This window comes from Anastrepha obliqua, chromosome 4 (genome assembly GCF_027943255.1).
Source record: "Anastrepha obliqua isolate idAnaObli1 chromosome 4, idAnaObli1_1.0, whole genome shotgun sequence".
Taxonomy (NCBI): Eukaryota; Metazoa; Arthropoda; class Insecta; order Diptera; family Tephritidae; genus Anastrepha; species Anastrepha obliqua.
Genome location: NC_072895.1, coordinates 77,025,544 through 77,051,688, shown reverse-complemented (window position 1 = coordinate 77,051,688; position 26,145 = coordinate 77,025,544). Strand labels below are relative to the sequence as shown.

The 26,145-nt window shown below is 36.3% G+C and overlaps 1 protein-coding gene across 3 annotated transcripts in view; it reads left to right on the top strand.

Moving 5' to 3' along the window:
- The window catches only part of LOC129243842 (nephrin), a 131,834-nt gene that overhangs the window by 24,608 nt on the left and 81,081 nt on the right, over window positions 1-26,145 (top strand). For all 3 annotated transcript variants that reach the window (XM_054881192.1, XM_054881191.1, XM_054881190.1), the window contains exons 2-3: window positions 15,828-16,184; window positions 24,196-24,348. In XM_054881192.1, the coding sequence (XP_054737167.1) occupies window positions 15,828-16,184; window positions 24,196-24,348 (510 nt within the window). The remainder of the gene's footprint in view (window positions 1-15,827; window positions 16,185-24,195; window positions 24,349-26,145) is intronic.

The following is a 26,145-nucleotide window of genomic DNA, read 5'->3' as shown; positions in this document are numbered from 1 at the left end:
GTATCCTCCTCGGAGGATGGTATTGTGTCGCATCGCGGCACAAATTTTTTGTTTTGTTCGTTATTTTTTGGTGTGTTCATATCATCTGGTTCTTACGGTTGCTTCGCCTGACTACGTCAAGCTCCACAACCCACGAGTATTTAGGGGAAGTAATGGGGTCCCCCGCGGCAGCGCCCCTTACCGCGGTAAGGCCACAGTTACTCTCGAAGGCGGCCAGGTATTCGAGAGGGAAACTCCGTTCGCGATGCACATGTTTTAATTCCCTGCACCATTCAGTCCTCGGCACGATTCCAAGTACACCTTGACTTGGGAATGTGTTGGTGCGGTACTCTCCGTATAGGTGGTTGGACGAGCATCGCACACGCAGTCTCGTGTAAGGGTGTTCGACCAATCCCCATACAGAGCTTCCCTCTTAGTTCATGACAGGTTAAATTCCTAAAAAGGAGTTTAGCCTTCATTTAAGCCCCATCCCCACGGCAAGGAGACCAACCACGATGGAGACTAGGGTATGAATGTACACTAGGGTATGAATGTACATACAGTTTGTCAAGAATATCTTTGCATAGTGAAAAAAAATTTTAAATTTTAGCTTTGATCGAGAATTCCAACAACAAATAAAAAAACAAACAAAAAATGTATACACACATTCCATTACTGTACTTGTCTACGACTATTAGGCGTCAACGGTTATTAAATAAACACACACATTACAAAAACAACAACTAAAAAGATGTTTACTCTATTTAAAAAAATGTCAAAAAATAGTTGCATAACTTATGAAAACAACAAAAAATGCAGTCTTGGGGTTGATATTTTGTATGTCCTCCTTGGGCATCAATTACCGCTTGAAGACGACTTCGCATTGATTTCATTAGTTTCGAAATATCATATTCCAATGTTATTTTCCCCACTCTTCTCTGATGAATCTTATTAATTCAGTTTTAATAGTTGGCGACCTTTTTCTTTTTAAATCAGCCCACAAATTTTCGATTGGGTTAATATCGGGACTTTGGGCGGGAGTATCAATAACTTTGGTGCAGTTGTAGAGTAACCAGGACCTGCATAAATAAGATTTATGTATGGGATCATTATCTTGATAGTATTTGTATTTAAATTTGTTCGAATTTTCCGGGTCAACAAAGCCATATTTTCTAATACTGGAAGTCAATTCGTTTTTTAAAATATCAAGATATACTTCTTTGGACATTATTTCGTCCAAAATTTTGCTTTCACCCACTCCCATTGTTGATATACAACCCCAAACCATTACTGACAGTTTTCCAAACTTTACGGTAGGGATAATTTTTTTGTTTTGTAGTGCTGTGAGAGGTAGTAGAGCATCATTTTCGTCTCATCTGAGAAAATAACGACATCCCAGTACTCTGTGGGAAGTGATATGTGCGCGGTGGCAAATCGCAATCTTTTATCAACGTTTTGTGCTGATATCAGGGGTTTTTTCCTAACCACTCTTGAAGAATATTTGTGTTTTTGCAACACCGAACAGTCTCATGAGAAACTCTTAACCCGGAGTCTTTTTCACTTGAAGAGCTAATCCTCTTGTACTGCTTTGCGGGCTATTATAAATAGTTTTAGTAATTTTACGATCAATTCGTTGCGTCACGTTTTTTGGTCTGTCTGTAGATCCTTTCAATACGAGTGTTTCTTCATTTTCAACACGGGGGAGAACATATCGCGATTTCTCTGGCTGATTTGCCTTTGTAGTGATTAAAATACACTAATTGAATACTATTTTTTGAAACTCGTTTTCCTGGCATTTTTTTTTTATTCAAATCTGAGATCACTTGTAGCACTGAAGACAATCACTTTATAACTAAATAATTTCTTACACCTTTCACATTCCATACCATTTGCAAAAACACCCAAATGAATGAAATTCGCGGAAAATAACTGCATTTTTTGTTGTTTTCATAAGTTATGCAAAGATTTTTTTGACACTTTTTAAATAGAGTAAACATCTTTTTTTGTTGTAGTTTTTGTAATGTGTGTGTTTATTTAAGGGGGTAGTATGGTATTTTCTTTTTTTCATTTTTTTTTTTTTTTAATTATTCTATAACATCTTAAGATTATTGTGTGAAAGTTTGAAGTGCATTAGAGTAAAATTGACAAAGACACAAAGGATTAAGTCTCTACCTCTCCAACCGGATTTCACGCTGCCGAAAATAGCTACCTAACAGCGCAAACAAAAGCGACCTGTTTATGAATTTTCTTGTAGCTGCTCCGTTCTTTTTGCCAAATCATCGTTACCATCTTCCTATCGATAGACCTACGTGTACAAATTCGCGTACCTGTGTGTTCGAATGCTATGTTGAAAAGAACATTTAGTTGAAAATTGTCCGTTCTACCGAGCAGTTGTACACGTGCAGTGAATTTTTGTTTCAGTTTTTACTATAATTTTACATTTATTTTTTTAAAAATGCCAAAAAAAATTTGCCGAGAAGATCGGGAAAATACCCAGTCAAAATTATGTAGACCTAAAAAACGAGTACCTCCCCATAAACGAAAGAAGGAGGATATAATAGCAAACAGCGCATCAGCGAAAAAAATTAAGATGAACACGTCTCTGGACGTGGCAGAAGATTTCGAAAAACATTATCGTATCGTCGATTTTATGCTGGTTTTTTCGACAATTTCAACTTTAGTGAAGTGTGTGAAGTGTGATGGAACAATTAATTTTCAATCCTGCAAAAAAGAAGGCCTTCAATATTAAAGTTTCATGTGAAAAATGTAAACAGCCTCGATTTATTCCGTCTTCAGAAAGGATTCAATCAGGTCCTTATGAAATAAACTATCGGTTTTGTTTTGTGATGCGAATGTTAGGTTTGGGATTAGCTGGCTGTGAAAAGTTTTGTGGCCTTATGGATTTAGCAAGCTCATTTTTATCAAAAGCAACGTACAGCTCATATGTAAAAAAAATGTCCTACGTTATAGCAGATGTGACTAGTAAATTTCTTGTTTCGGCTGTACAAGAAGAGAAGAAAGCAACGTCTGAAGCGAATAATATCGAGGATACAGATGAGTTAAATGTATCAGGTGATGGAACCTGGCAAAAACGAGGGTTCTCTTCATTATATGGCGTGGCTTCCTTGATCGGGCATTACACCGGAAAAGTCCTGGACATTTTCGTTAAAAGTTCTTACTGTCAGAATTGTACAACTTGGGAAAATAAATTAGATTCTGCAGAGTTTGAAGAATGGTATGAATCCCATGTAAATGAAGGAAAATGCCATGCTAACCATACTGGATCCGCTGAAAATTTGGAAGTTGACGCAATAAAAACTATGTTTCAACGTTCAATGAATAATGGAGTGAAATATCGCATGAGGACTTGAGTAAGGACGCACTTCTGGAGCGATGTGTTGGAGGCTTTACTCAAAACAACAATGAGAGCCTCAACCAACTCATTAGGAAAATTTGTCCGAAAATTGTCAATGGCTCTTCAAGTATTGTTGAAATTGCTGCAAATGTATCAGCCTGTACTTTTAATGAAGGCTCTTTTACTTTGCTGGCATTTTTGCAAAAGATGGGAGTCAAAACAGGGACAAGTTCTCATGAATGGGTGCAGAGAATTAACAGCGATCGACTAAATCGAGCGGAGCTAGAAGCTGAACAAGTAACCAAGGAAGCAAGAATTCAACGTCGACAAGAACAAAAGGATGCTCTAGACATCCTGAGTGAAAGCCCTTTGCTTTATGGAGCTGGCATCGATGATTCAATGTAAGTAAACAACAAAAAATGTTCGTCTTAGAGTGTAAAAATCTTCACAAATCTTTAAACGCGTTTTTCTCACACTTGCCTTTTTTACGGTCGGTGTCCACTGTAGATTCATATCTACTGCACCGATTCTTTTCAAATTTGGTTTTTTTGTTTCTTTACTTTATTCACGAGGTAATGACGTCGAGTTTTTTTTTTTTTTTTAATTTTGTCATATTTTAAAACAACAAAGTTTTCAAGTTTTTTTTATGAAAAATCGGTGTTTTGACTTCAAAGCGCTTTAAAAAATTAAAAAAAAAAAAAAAAAAAAATTCGACGTTGTTACCTGCGAAACTTTATTAGCTGATGAAATCAATTTGGTTTTTTGATTTTAGTTGATCCAGTAATGAGTTCTGAGGTACACCGTATTAAAACTTTTTTATGAGACGTCCGCGAAGATTCGCTGCCACAAACTCATTTCTTCATAAAATTCAATGAAAATTTCACACAATATTCTTTAAATATGACTTTATAATGAAGTAATTTTAAAATTTTGAATAAATCAACTGTGTCGACAAAAAAAAATTTCGAAAAATATGCTTGTTTTACACCGAATTAACCATACTACCCCCTTAATAACTGTTGATGCCTAATAGTCGTAGACAAGTACAGTAATGGAATGTGTGTATACATTTTTTGTTTGCTTTTTTATTTGTTGTTGGAATTCTCGATCAAAGATAAAATTTAAAATTTTTCTTCACTATGCAAAGATATTCTTGACAAACTGTATGTATATTTCAGACAGTTCCGTTCTTCCTTGGTGTTTAGACTATGGCCTTATATTCTAAAGTAGTTTTAAATTTGATTTGTATATAGAAAGTTTAAGTATGGTTCTCAAATGGGAGGCACTATAGTGTAATTACTCTAGACGTAACTTAACTTAAGGTACCTAAGAACTTAAACTCCAGTTCTCAAGCTGACTTAAGTGTAGAGTCTAATGTTAACTTAATAAAGGCACACAAGTTTTTAATACGTTTTTATGCTCAGTTTTATTGAGCTTATAGCAAAAAGTAATCTCTACCTTCTGTAACTCGATCCTAATTCTAAGCCTGGTCGCCTGCTCTACCTTAGCTGATTTACTGCCGCTGGTGGCTACCGTACCCGAATGGGTTGGTGCATGAACATCAAATAACAGAAAAAGGTTTTTTCTAATAGCGGTCGCCCCTCAGCTGGCAATGACAAACCTCCGAGAGTATTTCTGCCATGAAAAAGCTCCTCATAAAAACCATTTGCCATTGGGAGTAGGTCGCTCATAGTCCCTCCAACATCAAGACGTACACCACAAATAGGAGGAGGAGCTTGGCCAAACACCTAACATTAAAATTAATATCATAAACATTTTTTAAGGCTTATTGAACTAAAAAGAAATTAGTCACATGGCAGCATGATTATCTACCGCTGGAATTTATGTAAATTAAGAATACAGATCTAAGTTTCTTAAGTCTAGAGTAATTATTTAGTCATGCTTTCCATTTCGCAGGTTGCTCTTAAGAAGCTTAAGTTACGCTTAGGTCTAGAGTAATTACACTAGATGCAAAATTTTAAGCATGAATATTTTTTTCCGCTGCCGATCGACCTGGTTCACCTGGCAGGCTCCAACATTTTCGACGCTTAGGGTTATCAAAATATATCCATTTTTCATCCCCAGTGACGATGCGATGCAGAAATCCTTTTCTTTTCTGCCGTTCAAGAAACATCTCACACGTCACCAAACGTCTCTGGATATCCCTCCTATTCAATTGATGTACCAAACGCGATCTTTATCACTCAGGTCGAAATTGCCACTTTGAAAGTGGATCGTGTATTTGATGGATCGTAATTACCGTAAATATTGATCAATATATGACACGTTTTAGCTTCACTTTTCTTTAAAAGGTAATAATGAAGCATGACTTCCCGCAAATGCTGATTTATCGGGACGAACGTAGACATTTTTGACGTCACATAAAAAAGAATCTTTACGTTTCAAACGAATGTCAACTACTGCGATCGAGACCTCACATATACATCTTCAAATCACCAGCAGTGACACCTCTTTTACGAGGGCAGAAACTTATTACCATTTATATTAAATTAATTTTTAAATTTTTGCAAAACTATTTTGTCAGAGTTATGTACACAGATAAACTAAAATTAGCTGGACAACACTCAACATTACGTTTGAAAGAGTGAAAATTTTGAACTTTTACCTGATTAGTAGCATTTTAAGAAAATTTAATTTTTATTTTAGGTTATGTTAAATACCCCAATTGCGAACATATTATAGTATTTGGCGATGATTATAAACTGCAAATGAACAAGTAAACATTACAAACTATAAAATGAATAAAACATTAAAAACAAAGGGTATTATCATTATCAGGTTATATTTTTTTGGGTTGTAACTGCCTAAATCGAAACAGAATTGTTTGTGTGATTTCTTCTGAATGAGCATAGGGAGACCAATAATAACGTCAGCTCAATACAAAAGCAAACTAAATAAGCTAAAACGTGGGCGGACTGGATATCGCTGGTTTGAAGGTTAATTTATTAGCTACTTTCGATTCGCCGTTTCTCTACTTTTGACGTGCATATTGCAGTAGTTGTTTGTTTAAATATTAAATATGAATAAATATATAATAATAGAATAGGGTGAACGAAAAAAGCTTACAACAATTTTGTAAATTTTATTCTCTACGGGGGAACATTTTATTCCCAGGGGGAAGGGGTGTGAAACTAAATATGAAATTATATATCTTTTAAGCGTAATGTGAGAAGTACATTTTTCAAAGCTCATCAATGTCGAAAGTAACCTACTATAGTACTAGGTGTGTTTGTGTGATGGCGTACAAATGGACATTGGAGGCACTCGAGATTTCCGTAATAATCAGAATCTCTATAGACATACCATGAACCTCCTGGCCGGCTTGACACAAGACTCGCTGTTAAGAATCTGATGGATAACGTGATTTGATCGCCGATAATCAAAGAAAAGTCAAGAGAGAGCATGGTTCGCCTTGTATTCACAATGTTGAATAATATAACACAATACTCGTACCAATCTTTTGAAGTATACGGAAAAATCTATATTGACAGTCACTAGATTTGTAAAATCAATAGCGCTTTTGGTTTTCTCGGCGGACGTAAAGACAATTACCAATACCGAGCGTTGCGCTGAACCCATTAAAAACGCCACAGATGATCATTTCAACAAATTCATGATCGTATAGAAATTATTCTGTTTCAAATCACTCAAATATAATAAAAAATTCGTTTGGATGAACGCCTTCCCAAGAAACTGTCTGGCTGACCATCAACAACGCACAGCCTAAACCACTAGAGTAGAAAGATGAAATTTGGTATGAATCAGACTTGTTAAATAATTATTACACTGTCCAGCACTGGTAACTCAACACGAACGCACATTAATAATTATAACAGTATGTCTCCAGGATGTCTGCCGAAGAGGACTAAAATTTTAAAAATTTTTGATGTATGATTTATCGAAAATGTTATGAATAAAACAAGTTCCAATACGATTTCTACCCTCAGACTTCTATAGTAGAACTTAATGGTACATTTCTTGAAGTCCAGAAGGTTTGATGTTGTTCGGGAGAGATTTTTTTGAAGAACTCATGGTTGCTAATAAGAAAGATGACACTTTTCATAATAAAATGGTTTTTGGCAGCGCCGCCGACATTGCAGCGTTTCTTTTAAGTGTGATATTTAGAGATATGAGAGAAATACGGGTGAATATCAGGTCAGTTCATAAGTTCGTACGTATTTTACCCATAATTTCACTTTTGTACGATTTTTGTATACAAAAAATTATTCGCAGAATATAATGGAACTATTTATATTTTCTTTGATATATTGTGCATTCAACAAGTGATTTTAATCGGGGATAGAAGCACGTGTTGTTAAAAAATAAAATGGAATCTTCGAACGCGTATAAGAGGTATATTTTTTTTATAAAAGTGGTAAAAATGCAACGATTGCTGCTGCAGAAATACCGTGAGTGTAAGGACTGCGCAAAAGTGGTTTTCAGTTGCCCCGCGCGCTGGTCGTCCTGAAGTCTTTAACTCCGAAGCCTTGCTCGAACTCGTGGAAGCTGAGCCAAATTTGACAGTCGATATGATAGCTCAGAGGTTAAATTCATCGCATGGAACAGTTCACAGGCACCTGGTTCAGTTGGGAAAGGTTTCAAAGCTGGGAAAATGGGTTCCGCATAGACTTTCCGTTGCCAACCTTCAGCAGAAAGTGAATGTGTGTTCTCAGCTGCTGCAACGGCTTGAAAATGAAAGTTTTTTGAACCGTATCGTTACTGGTGATGAAAAATGGGTCCTTTACAATAATCCTGTTCGCAAACGCCAGTGGTTAGATAAAGATGAAACACCAGAACCGAACCCTAGAGATGGCCTTCACCACAAGAAGGACAGGAGACAGGAGAACTATTTGGTGGGATATGGCCGGTATTGTTTATTATGAACTTCTGGAACCAACATCATTTTTTGGGGATGAAGCTCCATCAAGGACCAGTGTTTATCGATAGTATGGTGAATTCAATCGTGGTCGTAGTTCACTCCAAGACGAATTTCGTGAAGGTCGTCCAAAATCAGTTGTTGTTCCGAAAACCATTGATGCTGTGCGCGAACTGATATTGCATGATCGTTATGTGACCTATCGTGAGATTGAGATAATCTTAGGCATTAGTGGGACCAGCATACATTCAATATTGCATAAACATTTGACTGTCAAAAAAATTTGTTCGCGTTGGATCCCACACAATTTGTCAATCGCTCAAAAAAAGGCTCGTGCCGATTGGTCGAAGGAAATGCTCAAAAAATACGATCGCGGGGCTTCGAAACACGTCTATGACATCATGATAGGTGATGAATCATGGATTTACGCGTATGAGCCCGAAAGTAAACAGCAGTCGACTGTATGGGTGTTTCAAGATGAGCCAAATCCAACAAAAGTTGTTCGCGCACGAAGCACTTCCAAGCAAATGGTCGCCTGTTTTTTCGGAAAAACTGGACATGTCGCAACCGTACCACTAGAACAACGCAGAACAGTAAATTCTGAGTGGTACACAACCATTTGTTTGCCAGTTGTCTTCCAAGAAATTAGGAAAACCAATCGCCAAAGACGGATCACTCTTCAACAGGATAATGCGAGCTCTCACACATCGGCTCAAACAACTGCATATTTGAGCACCCAAAACATCGAATTAATGGGTTATCCGCCGTATAGTCCTGACTTGGCACCGAATGACTTCTTTTTATTCCCGTAAGTAAAAAACAAACTGAGAGGTCAACGTTTTTCGACACCTGAAGAAGCGGTTGCGGCATTCAGAATGCATGTTTTGGAGGTACCTCATTCAGAGTGGCAAAAGTGCTTCGACAATTGGTTCAAACGCATGCAAAAGTGTATAGATCTTCATGGAGAATATTTTGAAAAACAATATAGTGATTTTTGATGATTAAAATTTGTTTTTAGAATAAAACTCGACAAACTAAACGAAAACAGTGTGAGAAGCGCAAAATTCAACATGCACAGCGACATTAAGGCGCCATAACTGTTTGCAAAATGCAACGGTAATTTAACGACAAAAAGTTTTAAATTGCAATACGAATTATAAGAGGTTACGAAAACAAAATTTCAATTTATAAGAGGTTTAATATTCTATGAGTTGTGAAAAAGACTATGAATTAACGAGGGGAGCAAAATGTATGGAATTTTTACAAATTAACGAATTTTTTTCAAGGGGATAGATTTTTTTTCGATTTATCGCGATTTTCGATTTAGCGGGTTATCGAGACTCGACTGTAATACTATATGTATGTATGTCTTTAAATGCATTTTTTAAATGTGGGAACAAAGATTAAATGGTTTAGTTTTCCTTAACATTCACAGAGGCATAGAAGTACGAACGAAGAAGGCGAAGAAAAGAAGGTGTTTAAATATCACAATTCAAGAAAAAACTGAGGAATAGTATTTCACAGAGCTTCTGGTAAATATTGTAATTACAGATACGGTATAAAATTATAAGTGGGTAAGGGTACTGAAGTTGACAAAGATTATATTAAATAAAAAAAGTTCATCACCACCATGCACACCACTACAGCTGCGAGGTATTATTTCATCTGTCATCCTGCAAACGTGTCCTAGCCATCGAATGCGCTGCGATTTAAAAAACCGGACGGCTTTTTCACGTTGTAGGAATACTTCTACCTCGTTATTATATCTGATCTGATCTTTTTCATCTCGTAATGGATCCAGTATTTTTTTTCCAATATGCTTAATTGTGTAATTGCATCTGCTTTCAGTGTTCACGTTTCACATCCATATCTGGACGAATTAGTGTTTTATATATTTTGATTTCCGTTCTTTTACTCAAGAGCTTGCTTTTTAACAGTTTAACGTGGAAAAATATGCTCTGTTTGCAGCCTGCGCACGTTCTTGGGTAGCAATCGTTGTACCATCTATTCTACTGAGAAACAGTCCTAAATATTTAATTTGATCCACATTTTCAAATGTATGATCACTAATTATAAGATCTGACTCTTTTCTCGCCGTGTTAAGTCTTGTGAGGTATTTCGTTTTGCTTTCATTGATCTTTAATTCAAAAAATTTTGCTTTTATTTGGAGTGTATGGAATATTTCTTTTAGAATATTCATATTTCTAACAAGGAAGGCCAGGCCATCTGCAAAGCCTTATATTTGGGAAATTTTGGCGAATATGGTCTAATGGTCATGGAACATCTTTAATTACATAGTCTAAGGTCAGATTGAACACAAGCGTAGACAACGCGTCTCCCTGCCATACTCCCATTTCAACTCTGAATAAATCAGAAGCTTTATCTTGTAAGAGAACTTTAGAGTAGGTCCTGTATTCGGTTGGTATTTCTCGTAGGCGTTGCACGTATTCAGTTTTGCCTCTGTCAGTACTATCGAACGCTTTCGCAAAATCTATAAAGAGGGAATGCAGGCACATTGGTACTCGCGTAATATTTACGCATTCAATCTCTGGTGTAGAACTTTCATGAGGATTTGCTGTACTTAATAACGAAATTCCGTGATAATTGTTGCAGTCTCGTCTGCCACCTTTCTTATGCTAGTCTGCCATTCTCTTGGTATAATCTCAGATTCCCATATATGTTTTGTTGTTCCGTTGATCCATTTTTGATGAGTTTTGCAGTTATTCCATCTTTCCCATTTGCTTTTCCATTTTTGAACTTTTTGCGCGCAAGACAAATTTCATCAATTGAGGGTGGTTCAACCAAAATTTATGCTGATTGAATTGCGCTAGACGGAATGCTGTTGCTCTCAATGCCATCGTTTTTATTATTTAGGAGGTCCTGAAAGTACATATCTTTTCCATCTTGTGAGAACTTTTTCTTCTTCAGATATAGTGTTGCCCTGCACCCTTACATGTGTTTAGTCTAGGTATGTACTCTGACCTGGGGTGCTTTATTTTCGAGTGAAATATTCTCACGCTACCTGGACCACTTGTCTCTATTTGCTGTATTTGTTTTTTCAGCAACTTGCTTTTCTTCTTATGGATAAGTTTTTTACTTTTTTTCCCCTTTCCCTGGCAATGTTTCTTTGTGCGATCGCAAATCCATATCCATCATCAGAAATCCATCAGCAGAAAAAAGTTCTGTTATAAAGTACGAAAATTTCCAGGATCAAACCAATTATTGCTTCAAGAATATGTCTCACTGAAAGGATAGAAATAAGTGGAGCTCGAAATCGGCTATAAAGTACTTCTCTTCCTGAATAAATTGGTACGGAAATGTTTGTGCTCGTATCAATAATGTCTCCTTTGTGTCCATATTTATACCCATTACTCATATTTATAGTTTTTCGTATTGAATAATGAATCCCTTTAGTTTAATTAAAATATGTATGTACATACATGCATATGTATATCAACATAACATGAAGTTGTGTCCTAAATTATTATTTAGATATTTCTAAACTGTTAAAATTTACGGATCACCTTAATATGTGTACATTGGTACAAAGATTTACTTAAAAACTGCATACATTCGAAATTGGCACTTTTCACAATCGCACACACAATTAAACAGTTTCTTGTTGAAAATTCAGCCAACCGTAAAGGAATACACCATAAAACGAGTTTCAATGCCTATACATATAAGCTCACCAAAAATAAAAAACTAAGCACGCTAACAATAGTGGGAACTCACCGAAGATGGGAATGTGCTGTAACTTGAATAGCACTGTGCCAGAATAGGTTAACTTTAAATACTAACAAAAAACTATCCAAGTGAATGATACACAAAATAAAAGTTTGTAATTATCCGATCTACGGTAGAATTGTGTTTGTGTCTAAAGGGGCGAGGGTCCTAGTTAAAGGGTTGTACTAAAACATTTGGTACACGAGTTTTAACGATTCCACTTGGACTTGATAGTTTCCAAAGTAGTTTCAGCCGAAATCACAACTGATCTTAAGACACGCAAATCGTTGTCAAATGTCATATCGCGAGATCACTTCAATTATTATACTTTGCGCCGAAATAATTATGAATTATAATTTATTTTACATTTACTAATGTCCACTGATTTACAAAAAAATGTCAGCATATAGAAGTATATGAGAAGTATGGCATATTGGCCCCTTTTTTTATTTACTTACTTGCCCTTAAAACGGTTTTGTATAAATATCATATATCACTACTTGTTGCAGCAGCGTCGTAAATAGTTTACGAATACTGAATATTCGGGAAGCGTCTGGACACAATACCGAAGGAATGAGATACTAAAAAACATGAATGCCAGATGACGAGATTGAAATTGCCAGAAAATGCGTATTCAGTTTTACACGTGTCAACGTAAAGAAAAGTGATAAGCATTCAAAGTAAATAAAGCAAACAAGTTATGTCGCCATTAGTTTATTTTTTGTTTAGCAATCCACTAATCGAACTCAGAGAATTTTTCAGTAGACGCTTTACTGGAGAAACACGTATTGGTGTCAGAAGTGGGATTGTTGAATAAAGTCTCATGAAACAGGATCTTAAAGATGGCAAAGGTGACTGAACTTAAGATTCCGCAACTTAAGAATGAGTTGGAACAGTGTGGCTTATCAACTTCAGGAAGCAAAGCAGAGTTTCAAGTACGACAGCGCGAGGTTATGGAATCAGAGTAGGTCAATGTATGAATATGTATTCCAGCTGTAAGCTGAGGAATCATCGACTAATGTGGAAGAGGAGGCAGAGCCTCCACAACCATCAACAGGTATAGACATGAATGTGATGATTACAATATCACAAATTCCGTCGTAAATATTATCGTAGATGTTGCAAATGTCATCGCAGTTGTCACAAAAGTCAGCAGAGTTCTCGTCGCAAATTAAGCAGAATACATGTATATCACAGTTGGTAGTACAGAAGGCAGACATGGCGTCCCAACTGGAAATTATTGAGCTTGAAGTAGATGAAATGAAAGCTCGGCTCTGTGAACTACACTTGTATCGCCCGAACATTTTTATCAGTACACAAAATATGAAGAAAAACTGGTTAAGTATTCTGTTGCTCGCGAAAGACTTCTCGAAAGCAGGAGATATAAGTGCACAGATAAGAAATCCAGCGATCCTCAGTCAATCAGAACAATTTTTTTGTTTAATATGTAAAAAAAATGTGATTCTTATAATTAACAATTTCTATTCGATACTTGAATATTCACAATATCTTTTACCGATATTTACTCAGTACCCGATACTTTGTTCCTATACCAGGAACAAGGAAAAGTATCTGTCCAAAGAAGTATCGAATAATCACTACGAAGGTTGGTATTTTGGTATATTTCCATTGAGATTATCCCATCTCCCCAAGCTATAAATCAAATTTTGGATCAATAGAAGGAGATTTCTTAATTCTATAATCCAATGTTACTCATTGTGGAGTAAAAGGAGAGATCTCCTCATGTGAAGAAATAAAGAGAACACCCTTTGAGGGTGTTGGGAAGAATGTGAAATTATTGAAAAAACCCCTTCAGTGTTTCGTTTGGGAGCATAATGGTAGTTTTTTTCAATGCTCGCCCTCATAGGACAGCAATGTTAAAGAGAGTATAGAAAATAATATATGTACTTATTCACAGAAGTGTAGGGGGAGTAATATTGTACACGCAAGGAGTATTCGCGGATTACTCAAACCATGATCCCTAGTTCCTCCGGGTATATAAATGAAATAAAATACGATTCAGAACTAGTAGTAGTAGTAATTCTTTATTTAGTTATAAATATTGCATCTTACATTTCAATAATTTATACAATAATTCATTTAAATATATAAAGAAAGAAATAATAAATTTGTGGCAATAACAATGTTGTCTGTCACAGCTCAAAAATTAATGAAAAAGTAAACTCTGCCATAAGAAAATCTCTGTAGCGTAAGGCTGAGTATATAAAGCAAGTTAGTCTTTTCCAATTGTGGCCATTAAGTATATCTATTACTTCTGCTTCATTTAGCTTCGCTGTGTTTAGGTATCTTGTTCTGATTTCTTTCAGTACCCGACATCTTCCTAAGAAGTGCTGCATATCTTCTTCCTCGTTTAAATTACAAAAGGGTGCATATTTTCTGAGCATTTCCATACATAGTTGCATTTAGCTTCAGTAAACCACATCTTGCTTTGAAAATTGTCGTAATGTCAGCTAGTCGCATATCTTCTTTAACATATGATTCCCCTTTTGAGTAGTCTAAATATTTATAAATTCGCGTCGCGCTTGACTGTGCAATGTTCAGATCTTTTGTTTGCATTTTAGTAAGAAGTTGCACACAGCGATCTTGCCAGTCTATAGCGGTGATGTTTTCTTCAAACTTCAGACCAAACTCCATTCCCATTTTGTTCAGATGCTTAAGCCAAAACACATTTTTACTTAAGATGCCTTGTGTTAGTTTGTGTGGGAGTCTGTTGCAATTGTATTTATAAAAGGTTTTCCTGATATACTTCATATGTAGCTCTAAGAATAAATATGGCTATCTTCTAAAGTAGTTTCTAATGTTATTGCATAATTCGCAGTGAAGTCGGGTAGTTTGAGGATTCTTTTATTGAAGTAACGTTGAAGTTTATTTACTTCATCGAATAAGGCATACTTGCGCTGCGTAGGTTTGTATCGCTCTGCATGCCGTTTGGAACATATTCCATTTTGATTTTAATGAAATCAGTGGTTTCGCTAAAAAATCGTTCCATGTGCAATTAATACTAGCTTTTGCTGGTTTCTACGTGCTTGCCAAATGCCATTTTGGGGATGAGAATGACACCGAGATATTTATATTCCGCCACCAATTTAATTTCTTCATCTTGGTACCACCATTTTTCTGCCTGGGAAAGTCGTCCACCCCTTCTAAAGACTATCATCTCCGATTTATTTGGGTTTACTTCCATATTAATATATATTCAGCGCAGTATTTCTCCAGGTTATTAATCATGGATTGCATGACTGTAGGGTTCTCCGCCAGAAGCACAATATCATCGGCATAAAGGAGAATACATATATTCATGCCCTCAACCAATAGTCTACCTTCCAAATAGTCGTGCATATCGTTTAGATATAAAGTGAACAATAATGGCGACAACAGACATCCTTGTTTCACACCAGTGCAGGTTTCAAAATAGTCGGATACTTCTTTTCCCATCCAAACCGCAGATCTAGTATTCTCGTAGATATCGATTAACAACTATTAAATAACAGTTTCTTGGACGTGGGATTCGACGCAGGAACCACAAAATAAAAAAAAATCTGCTTATAGCCCGCGCTTGACTAGCGGAGACAATGCAGTACAGTACAGTATACGGAGACCTTTGGGAGGCGGCATAAAATTTAAGGTACCTCCACTTGTAAAACAACGTAAAAACCAATGGGCCAAACACCTAATAATAAATATACGCGAAAATTATTATAATAACATGAGCTTTGTTTATTTACTACTTTTTTAAAAAGACATTTCATCCTTGGACCACTGTACATGATCTAAACAATTAATATTAGGTTACCCTACAAGTTGCCCTATAGTCTATAAATTTATAACGGCGTTTTATTTTTCTTTTAGGATATTTTTTGCTCCTGCTTGTCACAGTTCTCCTACCTCCTTCATTGGCCCAACAGCAAAAGTTTCGTGTTACTCCATACGATCTTCAAGTGCTTGAAGGTGCAGAAGCCATGATGCGATGTGAAGTATCTAATCAAGCAGGTGCTGTGCAATGGACGAAAGATGGGTTTGCCCTTGGCTTCTCAGCCGTTATTCCAGGGTTTAGCCGTTATTCGGTTTTGGGAGACCGAAAGCAAGGCGTATATAACTTACGAATATCGAATGCTTCTATCACAGACGATGCAGAATATCAGTGTCAAGTAGGACCGGCGCGACTTAACTCAGCTATCCGGGCAAACGCAAAGTTAACTGTAATATGTAAGTAAAATGCTTATATTTCTTTATATTAGCTTATGAAAATATTTACATATATATACTTTTATATAACTTTATGTATTGAAAAACGGCCTAATTTTCCTTCAGGTTGCCCTCCCACACACCTTAGCCTGTTTTCATGCTGCCAAACAAAACCAGTGTAAAGAGGGTTTTAAAACACATTCACAATATTTTTAAGATGCTTTATAAAACTTGTTTATATAGAAATGTACATACATTGATGGGCATAACCTTCAATATTACAGTACTATGAGTATGTACATACAGTGTCGGACAAAACATTTTGGACTGATACCTATTAGTGAAGCTGTTTCTTTTTACTCTAGCAAATATTATTTTAAATAAGAAAAAATATCACAGAAATGAAAAGCAAACAGTTGTTATATGAAAACAAAAAATATTTTCTAAGATACGACTGTATTACATTATATGCGAAAAAAGGCAAACATATACAATATCCAGTGCGACAAAGCATATTGGATGAATAGGCGACCAAAATTACGAAGACTCGAAAATATTGGTAGAATTGAAAAAAGATCCAGAGAAGTCGGCAGCAAGTATTGTTAAAGAGCTGAACTTTAAGGTAAGCAGCCGAACTGTACAACGCAGAGCATGTGCTGGTGGACCGAACAGTTATAGAGCAGCAAAAAAGCCATTTATTTCCACAAAAAATTGGCTAAAGCGGTTGAAGCACATTAAGTCGGGAGCACATTAACTAGTCAGTCAAACGATGGAGAATTATACTTTTTTCTGATGAATCAAATAAATACTCAGACGGAATGAGAAGAGTTCGCCGGCCAAAAAATAAACGTTTAGATCCTCGATACTGCAAAGGTACGGTTAAGCATGGCGGAGATGGTATTATGGTGTGGGGTTGTTTTTCTGGGTTTGGTGTTGAACCTCTTCATTTAATAGATGGAATTATGGTTAGGTTTGCATACCAAAATATAATAGAGAACGTGATGCTTCCCTATGCTGAGTGGAATAAGCCACTTTCATAGTCGTTCCAACGAGATAACGACCCAAAGCACACTTCGAAGTTGGTAGCAAATCGCATAGGCAAAAATCAATGTGCTCGAGTGGCCAGCACAATCTCCGGACCTCAATCCAATTGAAAACATTTGGGAGATACTCAATAGGAGGATAGACAGGAGTAAACGGGGACAAAAAGAAGCTATTTGAAGCTGCCAAACAAGCCTGGTTATTCCACTCGACGTTATGAACAATCTAATAGCTTCCATGCCAAAAAGAGGTAGTGAAGTTATAAAAAATAATGGTTATGCTAGAAAATATTAGTTAATTATTGTTATTCCAATATGTTTTATCGCTCTGAATATCGCATATGTTTTGTTTTTTATGCATATAATTTTATGAAGTAAACTATTTGTTAAGTTTTTTTTTATGCATTCAAGAAATAAATAGTTTGTCTTAATTTTTGGGTATTTAATTTATATATGAAATGACATTTCACGTTAGGAAAATATAATTACATCGAAGTATGAATGAGTTCAATATGTTTTGTCCGACACTGTATATTCGGAATTTAAGTATTTTCTCAATGTTAAACGCACAGTATCTCTGCTAAGCCAAAATAAGCATAGTTAGTCGTAGCACACTGATTTCCGTTAAAACGGCACACTGTTTAATAGGCAGGCACACCCAAAGGATGGGCATGCAGTTACATTCATGAATTGCAGAAGCTGTCTAAATGAGGAACAGACGATTTCGCACCTTCTGTGCCACAGTCCTGCTCCTTTCAGACGTAGAGTTGGAATGAGTTGAACGATTTCAGTACTGTGGAAATCAGGGATTTTCTACAAGTTTTAAAAAGTTGAAATTTGTTTTAGGAGAGATGAGGAGGAAGCCCTGAACGCGGCATTACAATGGGCTATGAGCCTGAGTGTGTTCCATAGTAAAAAACTGCTATAGTGTTTTCGGGAATAATCGTATTTTGAAGTAAATATATACATAAGTATAGGGTGACCAGAAAGCAACGATCGTTTTTCAATTGTTATTTTCTAGCAGCTGTAAAATTTACTGATGAAAAAGAAGGTGCATTTTCAATTTTCGCGGGCTACGTGCATTCGTCTTCCACGATGCACGATGAAATGTTTAACCTTACTAAATACGAGGCTTGTTAAAAAAATAAGTTGCATTTTCAAATTTCGTGGGCTACGTACATTCGACTTTTGATTATTATTTTTTTATGTTGGTACACTCGTCTCGAAGATATGTTCACGGTTTTAGCAATATGACATGTTTAGTTTGTTTGGGAGAGGCATAAATAAGACAAGTGTTTTGCGTGTTCGGCGGTTTTCTGTTGACCGCCTGTCAACGAACTGAGGAAGCCATTTGAATTATGTGGCTATTGCATGCTTAGTATTGACATAAATGTACCTTCAAAATAAAACCAGAATCAATATTCGGAGCGTACAACTTTTTATTTTTTTAACTATACTCGTTTTTTATAATCAGCCATTTTTAAATTGAATAGGGTTTTACGAGCTTCTGGAAGAAACGTACAAGCACTGCCCCTTCCAAAATATTAAAATTGTCGGGCAACAGTCGATAAATACTGCCCTCACGGCAACAACTCCGATGAAGGAGAGAGGCTGATCGCTTTCACCGCGGTTCGGAGTATGGCAGTGAGCCGTACCAGACAGTAGCATCGAAGTATTCAAAAGTTAGTTGGCTGTCGCCTGATAAAAGAATGAAAAACTTATACTAAGTTTCCACCGCAGCCGCTATCGTGTTCTCTGCCGCTATCGTGTTCTTAGCGCAAACACGAAACAAAACACCTGTCAAATCCCATACAAAATTAAAACACAACTCCATACCTAAACCCACTTTTCAAAGCGTGTTTTGTTGGGTTTGCGTCTAATTTAATTATTAAGTGGTGGCAATGTTGCTCATTTTCCTCATTTATTATTGCATTCTTATCGAAACATGGCAACAATGATTGCAATTTGTCTTTGATTGACGGCCGCCGTAGCCGAGTGGGTTGGTGCTAGATCACCATTCGGAATTCACAGAGAGGTCGTTGGTTCGAATCTCGGTGAAAGCAAAATTAATAAAAACATTTTTCTAATAGCGGTCGCCCCCAATTATTTTTTTTAATATTTTTCTTGTGGTAATCGTTAAGTGGTGCGCGCAAAATATAAAATAAGTCAAATAAGCCAAATAAATCTACAATCTTTCCTCAGGAATACTGAATCAACTCGTTGCGGATAGTATAACAGGTATTTCTTTTATTTATATATGTAATTTTATTTGTATTTACATCTAAATACATCCTAAAATATACATGTACATTATACACAAATAATGTATCATAAATCTGTTTACCATACCAAAGACCATACACTTTGCGAACGCATTAAATTGGCAGCAACGCTTAAAATTATTTTATTTTCCCTTAACCTTTTTTTTAAATAATATGTGACCAACTCACTATCAATTATTTTAAAATAAAATGATAAAATCAACATAACAAATTGAATTTTATGCACATTTTATAATTTTATCAATTTTTATAATTCTCATTTCACAATGTCAACAAAAGACAGTTCAAACACAGTTTCTCCCAAACTTTCGGTGGAAACAGTTGACAGTTCTCCCAAACACAACTCCTGCAAACACGGTGTTTGCTTTTGGTGGAAACGGCATATTACTTTCTTTTGAGCGTGGCGTGTGTCCTAATGCGCGAAAACTCTTCGTGTGTTTCCAGGAGGTGCTCCGTCTTGGTCTCGTTCACCACCACACCTATTCGCTCTGGTTTTACCCAACTTAGAAAAGCAGATCTAACGGCGAGTTGTTAAAGTTGTTGATGTTTATATCATCGCCATACACCAGAAATGGCCCACTTGTATAGAAAATCGTGTGCTATCACCGAGGATTCCAAGATATCTTAGATACATAAGAAATATAAGAAAGTCGTTTTAATGGTGTTGAAAATGGCTTTAAAATCGAAGTATTCACCTTCTCTGTGACATCCACTGTTGTCACAATTTGGCAGGTGTGAGAAGTCATCCATCCATAACATGCTTTGGATGTCAGTTACCAGATCGCCGCTTTGTTCCTACAGGAGATTTTCCCAGTCTAGTAACCTTCTGTAGGCCGCCGATCCGACACGGCTCGAGTTGCACTTGATCGTAGTATATATATTTTTTCTGCGACACATTTTCTCAGTGGATTTTTCGGACTCGCGAAAAATCTAATATCTTCTTCAACGGCGATGCGCTCCTACCGGATTGTTCTGCAGCGCATCTGTAAGCCGGAGTTAAAGTCCTGTGGAAAATCAGGTGGCTGTCTGTTGTGATTCCAGTTCTTCTACGTATATTACTGCACAGAGGTGTGCGCGAATCTTGGCTATAACAACCACTCTAGGTGTTGCATTTTTATTCTGGAATCTGGTGTTACAGATATCTCGAAAATTACAGCCAAACGGCTATAATCATTGAAATCAGTTCTTTCGAATTATATTTATCCCGTAACACGTATCAATTTTCAGAAAGAAAAGTTCTCGGTTCGAGAATGGTGCTATGAAACAGGTAAATCACGACCAGCAAAGGAACTATTTGAACAATTTGTTTAGTAAACGTATTCCAAGCATATTGTGCTTTGTCATAAAAGACGTTTTTATAATTGACAGCCTATTTTTAGAGATTTTTTCTCTTTATTATCGGTTTTTAAATTAGGTATCCAGAATGTTAATAATTTTACTACGTTAACAGCAACTTTTTACTGCTATTTTACAATTCTCATTAATTCCCTTAACATTTTGCAAAGACTAGCTAAGAATCTTGGTTGACTAGAGCTACATTGATTCTACTTATATGGTATTTTGTTTTTTGAATGAGCTAATATTTTAAAAGAAAACAATACAATTTTTATTTATCATTCTATTGCCGAAATTTAATATAAAAAAGAGGTTGTCTGTAAAGTCGGTTTACTGACGATAGTTTAACGTGATAACGTCATAAGAAAATACTGATTGAATGGGTGCATTTTTCAAAAGAAAATTTTAATTTTATTTGTTTGATAGATATTTTGTATGGATATAGAGAATGAGTTAACATTAACATAACATAACATAACATAACATAACATAACATAACATAACATAACATAACATAACATAACATAACATAACATAACATAACATAACATAACATAACATAACATAACATAACATAACATAACATAACATAACATAACATAACATAACATAACATAACATAACATAACATAACATAACATAACATAACATAACATAACATAAAGCATTCACCAACAGCTTTCATTTGATACCCATATTGTACATACACGTCCGAAGGTTACCCGGGTCCACGTTTTGACCTATATCTCGAGACCCTATCTACCAATAGGTATTCAAACTATACGGAAATCATCTTCAATACCTACTTAACAATGTGTGTAAGTTTGGTTTAATTCGGTTCAAAGACACGGCGGGTCCACGTTTTCGCATATATTTCGAGACCCTAGTCATCAATAGGTATGAAAATTACCCCGTATTAAAACACTTATCAACAGCTTTCATTTGATATCCATATTGTACAAACACATTCTAGGGTCCACGTTTTGGTCTCTATCTCGAGACCCTAGTCACGGAACGGATGGAAATACTCTGAACTAAAGCATTCACCAACAGCTTCCATTTGATACCCATATTGTACATACACATCCGAAGGTTACCCGGGTCCACGTTTTGACCATATCTACCAATAGGTACCCAAACTATACGGAAACCATCTTCAATACCTCCTTAACAATGTGTGGAAGTTTGGTTTAATTCGGTGCAAAGACACGGCGGGTCCACGTTTTGGCATATATTTCCAGACCCTAATCATCAATAGGTATGAAAATTACCCCGTATTAAAGCACTTATCAACAGCTTTCATTTGATACCCATATTGTACATACGCAACCAAAGGTTACCCGGGTCCACGTTTTGACCTATATCTCGAGACCCCAGTCACGGAGCGGCATGAAAAATACTCTGTACTAAAGCATTCACCAACAGCTTCAATTTGATATCCATATTGTACAAACACATTCTAGGGTCCACGTTTTGACCTATATTTCGAGACCCCAGTCACGGAGCGGCATGAAAAATACTCTGTACTAAAGCATTCACCAACAGCTTCAATTTGATATCCATATTGTACAAACACATTCTAGGGTCCACGTTTTGGTCTCTATCTCGAGACCCTAGTCACGGAGCAGCATGAAAAATACTCTGGACTAAAGCATTCACCAACAGCTTCCATTTGATACCCATATTGTACATACACATCCGAAGGTTACCCGGGTCCACGTTTTGACCTATATCTCGAGCCCTATTTCCAAAATAAAATATAATCCATGTTACTCGTGGATGATGTAGCTTTCGAATGGTGAAAGAATTTTTAAAATCGGTCCAGTAGTTTTGGGCCTATTCATTACAAACAAACAAAGTTTTCCTCTTTATAATATTAGTATAGACAACATATCTTATAAGGTATATGGTAAATATTACCATACATTTTTTCCTTCATATATAATAAAAAAATTAATAATTATAACATTAAAACAACAGGTATTATTAACAAACTTGGTTTTATTTTAAATTCTTCAAGTGAATCAAATTAATAATAATCAATAAGAAGGCATATGCAAATACAAATACGTGAATTTATATATGTACATTTGCGCATATACATACATACATATATACGCTCACTTAAGTAGGAGAGAGCAAGATATCGAACGTTGCCGTTCGTTTGCTTTGTTTGCTTTGTCGTTCGTTCCGCCCTTTCGCTTGCAGTTCATTCAATGCAATGAGCAAGGTAACGGCAATGAGCAAGGTAACACTAATATGAGCAAGGTAACACTAATGAGCAAGGTAACACTAATATGAGCAAGGTAACACTAATGAGCAAGGTAACACTAATATGAGCAAGGTAACACTAATGATCAAGGTAACTACATATGAGCAAGGTAACGACACATTTTTTCGTGCGTGCAGCCTGTTAAATCGAATTATAAGACGTTATCACGTCAATATTAAATAATTTTGTTACGTAAACTTTAGAAATCCGGAAAGGTTACCTCGAATTTGCTATGTTAATATACCGGCAATATGTTTTGCGTTCGATACCTATTTGAATCTTCTCAAAAAAAAAAAAAACATCCGTCGTCTAGGTCCACACCCACGTATTGAAGAACACATTCGACCCAAACACCCTTAGAAGATGTAGATACATACATGTGTGCCACTTAGTACATGCGTTTCAGTCGCCGTAGCCGAATGAATTGGTGCGTACCATTCGGTAGTGCCCGAATGTTAAACCACGGGCATGACACTCCCAGTGATAGAACGCGCCTGAGCAGACAATGAAAAGGCTCCTCATAAATCTAAATCATGAACTATCTGTCATTCGAAGACGATATAAAACTGTAGGCCCCTCCATTTGTGGAAAGTCATCAACATTCACACCACACATATGTAGGAGAGAAGCATTAAAAGTAATGAAAACGTGGAAATATATTTCACAGAAGGTTTTTTGGACTTCAGTGAATAAGAGAGAACTACTAGCGCCTTGCTTATATTGTTACAATTAAATGTTTCCTGATAGTTTGACCTTTATAGTAATAAGATTAAATAAACTGTTTATCTTAAAGCCTAACTCCAAAGGTTTAGGCATATACACAACATATTGACTGTAAACAAATGTCGCATTTTAGTTTTTCTGTTTCAAAACTAAAACTGTTCGGGCACGTGCATCCGACACTGATATGGATAACAATAAGGTACAGGCTTACAATCCAACGGGGAAATCACTCTAACAAATGAGTGTCGACTGAAATGGCCCTCAGGCCAAATATAACCATAGAGATTAAGAAATATAACCATAGAGATATTTTAAACACTTACGGGGTAAATATTTTTAGGTTTTATTAATAATTTGATTTGTTCTTTCTCTATTTTTAGCTTCACCTTCGTCCATTGAAATACAAGGTTATGCTCACAATTCAAAGGTAGAAGTGAGGGAAAATCAGGATTTGTCGTTAAATTGCATTGTAGAGAATGCAAAGCCAGCTGCACAAATAATTTGGTATCGAGGAAACGTGGAATTCAAACAAGGTAATTATAATACTGTTACGAAATTGTTACGTTTTTATCCAAATAAAGCATGTTTCACTAATTTAACTGAATTCGATAACTAGATTATTAAATAAAAGTCATAAACTAATGGCAACACAATTTGCTGTATTTACTTAATCGCTTATTTTACGTTTATATGTTCTCACTCTTAACTCAGGACCGAATACCTCTGCTCGTGCACATATATGTTACTTCTACATGTGATTAGTAACTATCGTAATTTCTGGATTTGACAACATGTATCTTCTGGCGATTTCTATATCGTCTTGTCCTGTCTTGCCATTTGGTGTCAAGGCGAATCCATGTTTTATTGCCAGTTGGTTCTGGAATTTTAGTCTTTTGATAAAATACTAATACGAATGTACTCACAAAAGCTGTAGTAAAATGTTTATCAACGTCTACGAACCAAAATTATCTTTTTCTGGAAGGCGTTATTTATCTTTAGCGGTGCGAAAGTGGGTATGAGTATGGTAAAAGGTGATAGGAATTAAATTCGAATGATTTCATCTACATCTCACAGCTTCCGTGTCCGAGAATCTTCCCACCCTTTTTATTTCTCGTGGCCATCTCGCTCTGGTTTCCAATGCAATACAGTTAACTTTTCTAAACTGGTGAATTTATATCTGGTACATTTCTATATTTTTCCCAAACTGAGAGAGTGCGGAGGAAATCTCCCAATGGGAAACCAGATTTTCTATTAACAGAGTGCTGTGAGTCACATATAAATCCTTTTGTTTAGTTTTATTGACGAGTATATTATAAAAGGGACAGTCCTCTGATTAGAGTATTCCATATTCCATATTCCTCATTGTTACAGTTCGCTGCGCGTCCTATAAAGAGTTTCAGTCTTTCTCTCTAGCAGTGGCTAACCAGACTTTGAACTTCGCCTGAGGTAAGGCTGCCGTTGTTTTCCGGAAATTATGCCGTCACAAAATGTTTCTGTCTTTCAAATAAAAAAGTAGTTTAGTTCGCAACAAAGTACTTTCGTTCAATCCAGTGGATAAGCACTTTCCCATAATCGTAATCAAAGCGTGACCTTTAAATATCTTGCTAATTTGCGTCTACACCCGCAAAGGCCCGTGTGGGTAAGGAACAGATTTTTGGTCCTATAATCGAAAAATTCAACCTGCAAGACAAACATCCCTTAATGGTCTGCGGCTGGACAGCTTCGCCAGGGACCGAGACATGGTAGCCTACATCAGCGGATTCCAGCACAAAAATTCGGAACGGAACCGATTCGGATTTATATCCGGCCACGGACTGTCACTTCAGCAGCATTCCTCGTATATGAACGGGGAATGTTTAGCTGCTACAACAACAACAACAACAAATCATATATGAAGTTCATAATGACTGGCCTTTATCAGTGTGGCTTCAGACCTGGTTAGAAAATATCACACTTGTTGGAACAATAAGCTATATGAGGTTTACAGAGACATTGATCAGTTAATAAAGATACAGCTGTTCCGCTGGTTAGGTCATAGGTATCGTTCGAATGGTTGCAAACGCTTAACTATAGCACCCCTGGAGAGGAAGAGGAAGTCCTCCTTTGCGATGGAAAGATCAGCTGATGCCCGTTAATACGAGGCAAGAACGACTTGTTAAATTCGGGTAAAACTACTTAAGTAATTATCGTGTAAATCAAGAAGGAGAAGAAGCTCATATGAACGCGAAAATGTTATGATAGATTTTAAAATGTATATCTACTGCGTTCCTTACTTGTAACTAATACTTTTATTTGCCAATTATAAAACTTAGGTTTCTTACTGTTTTCAG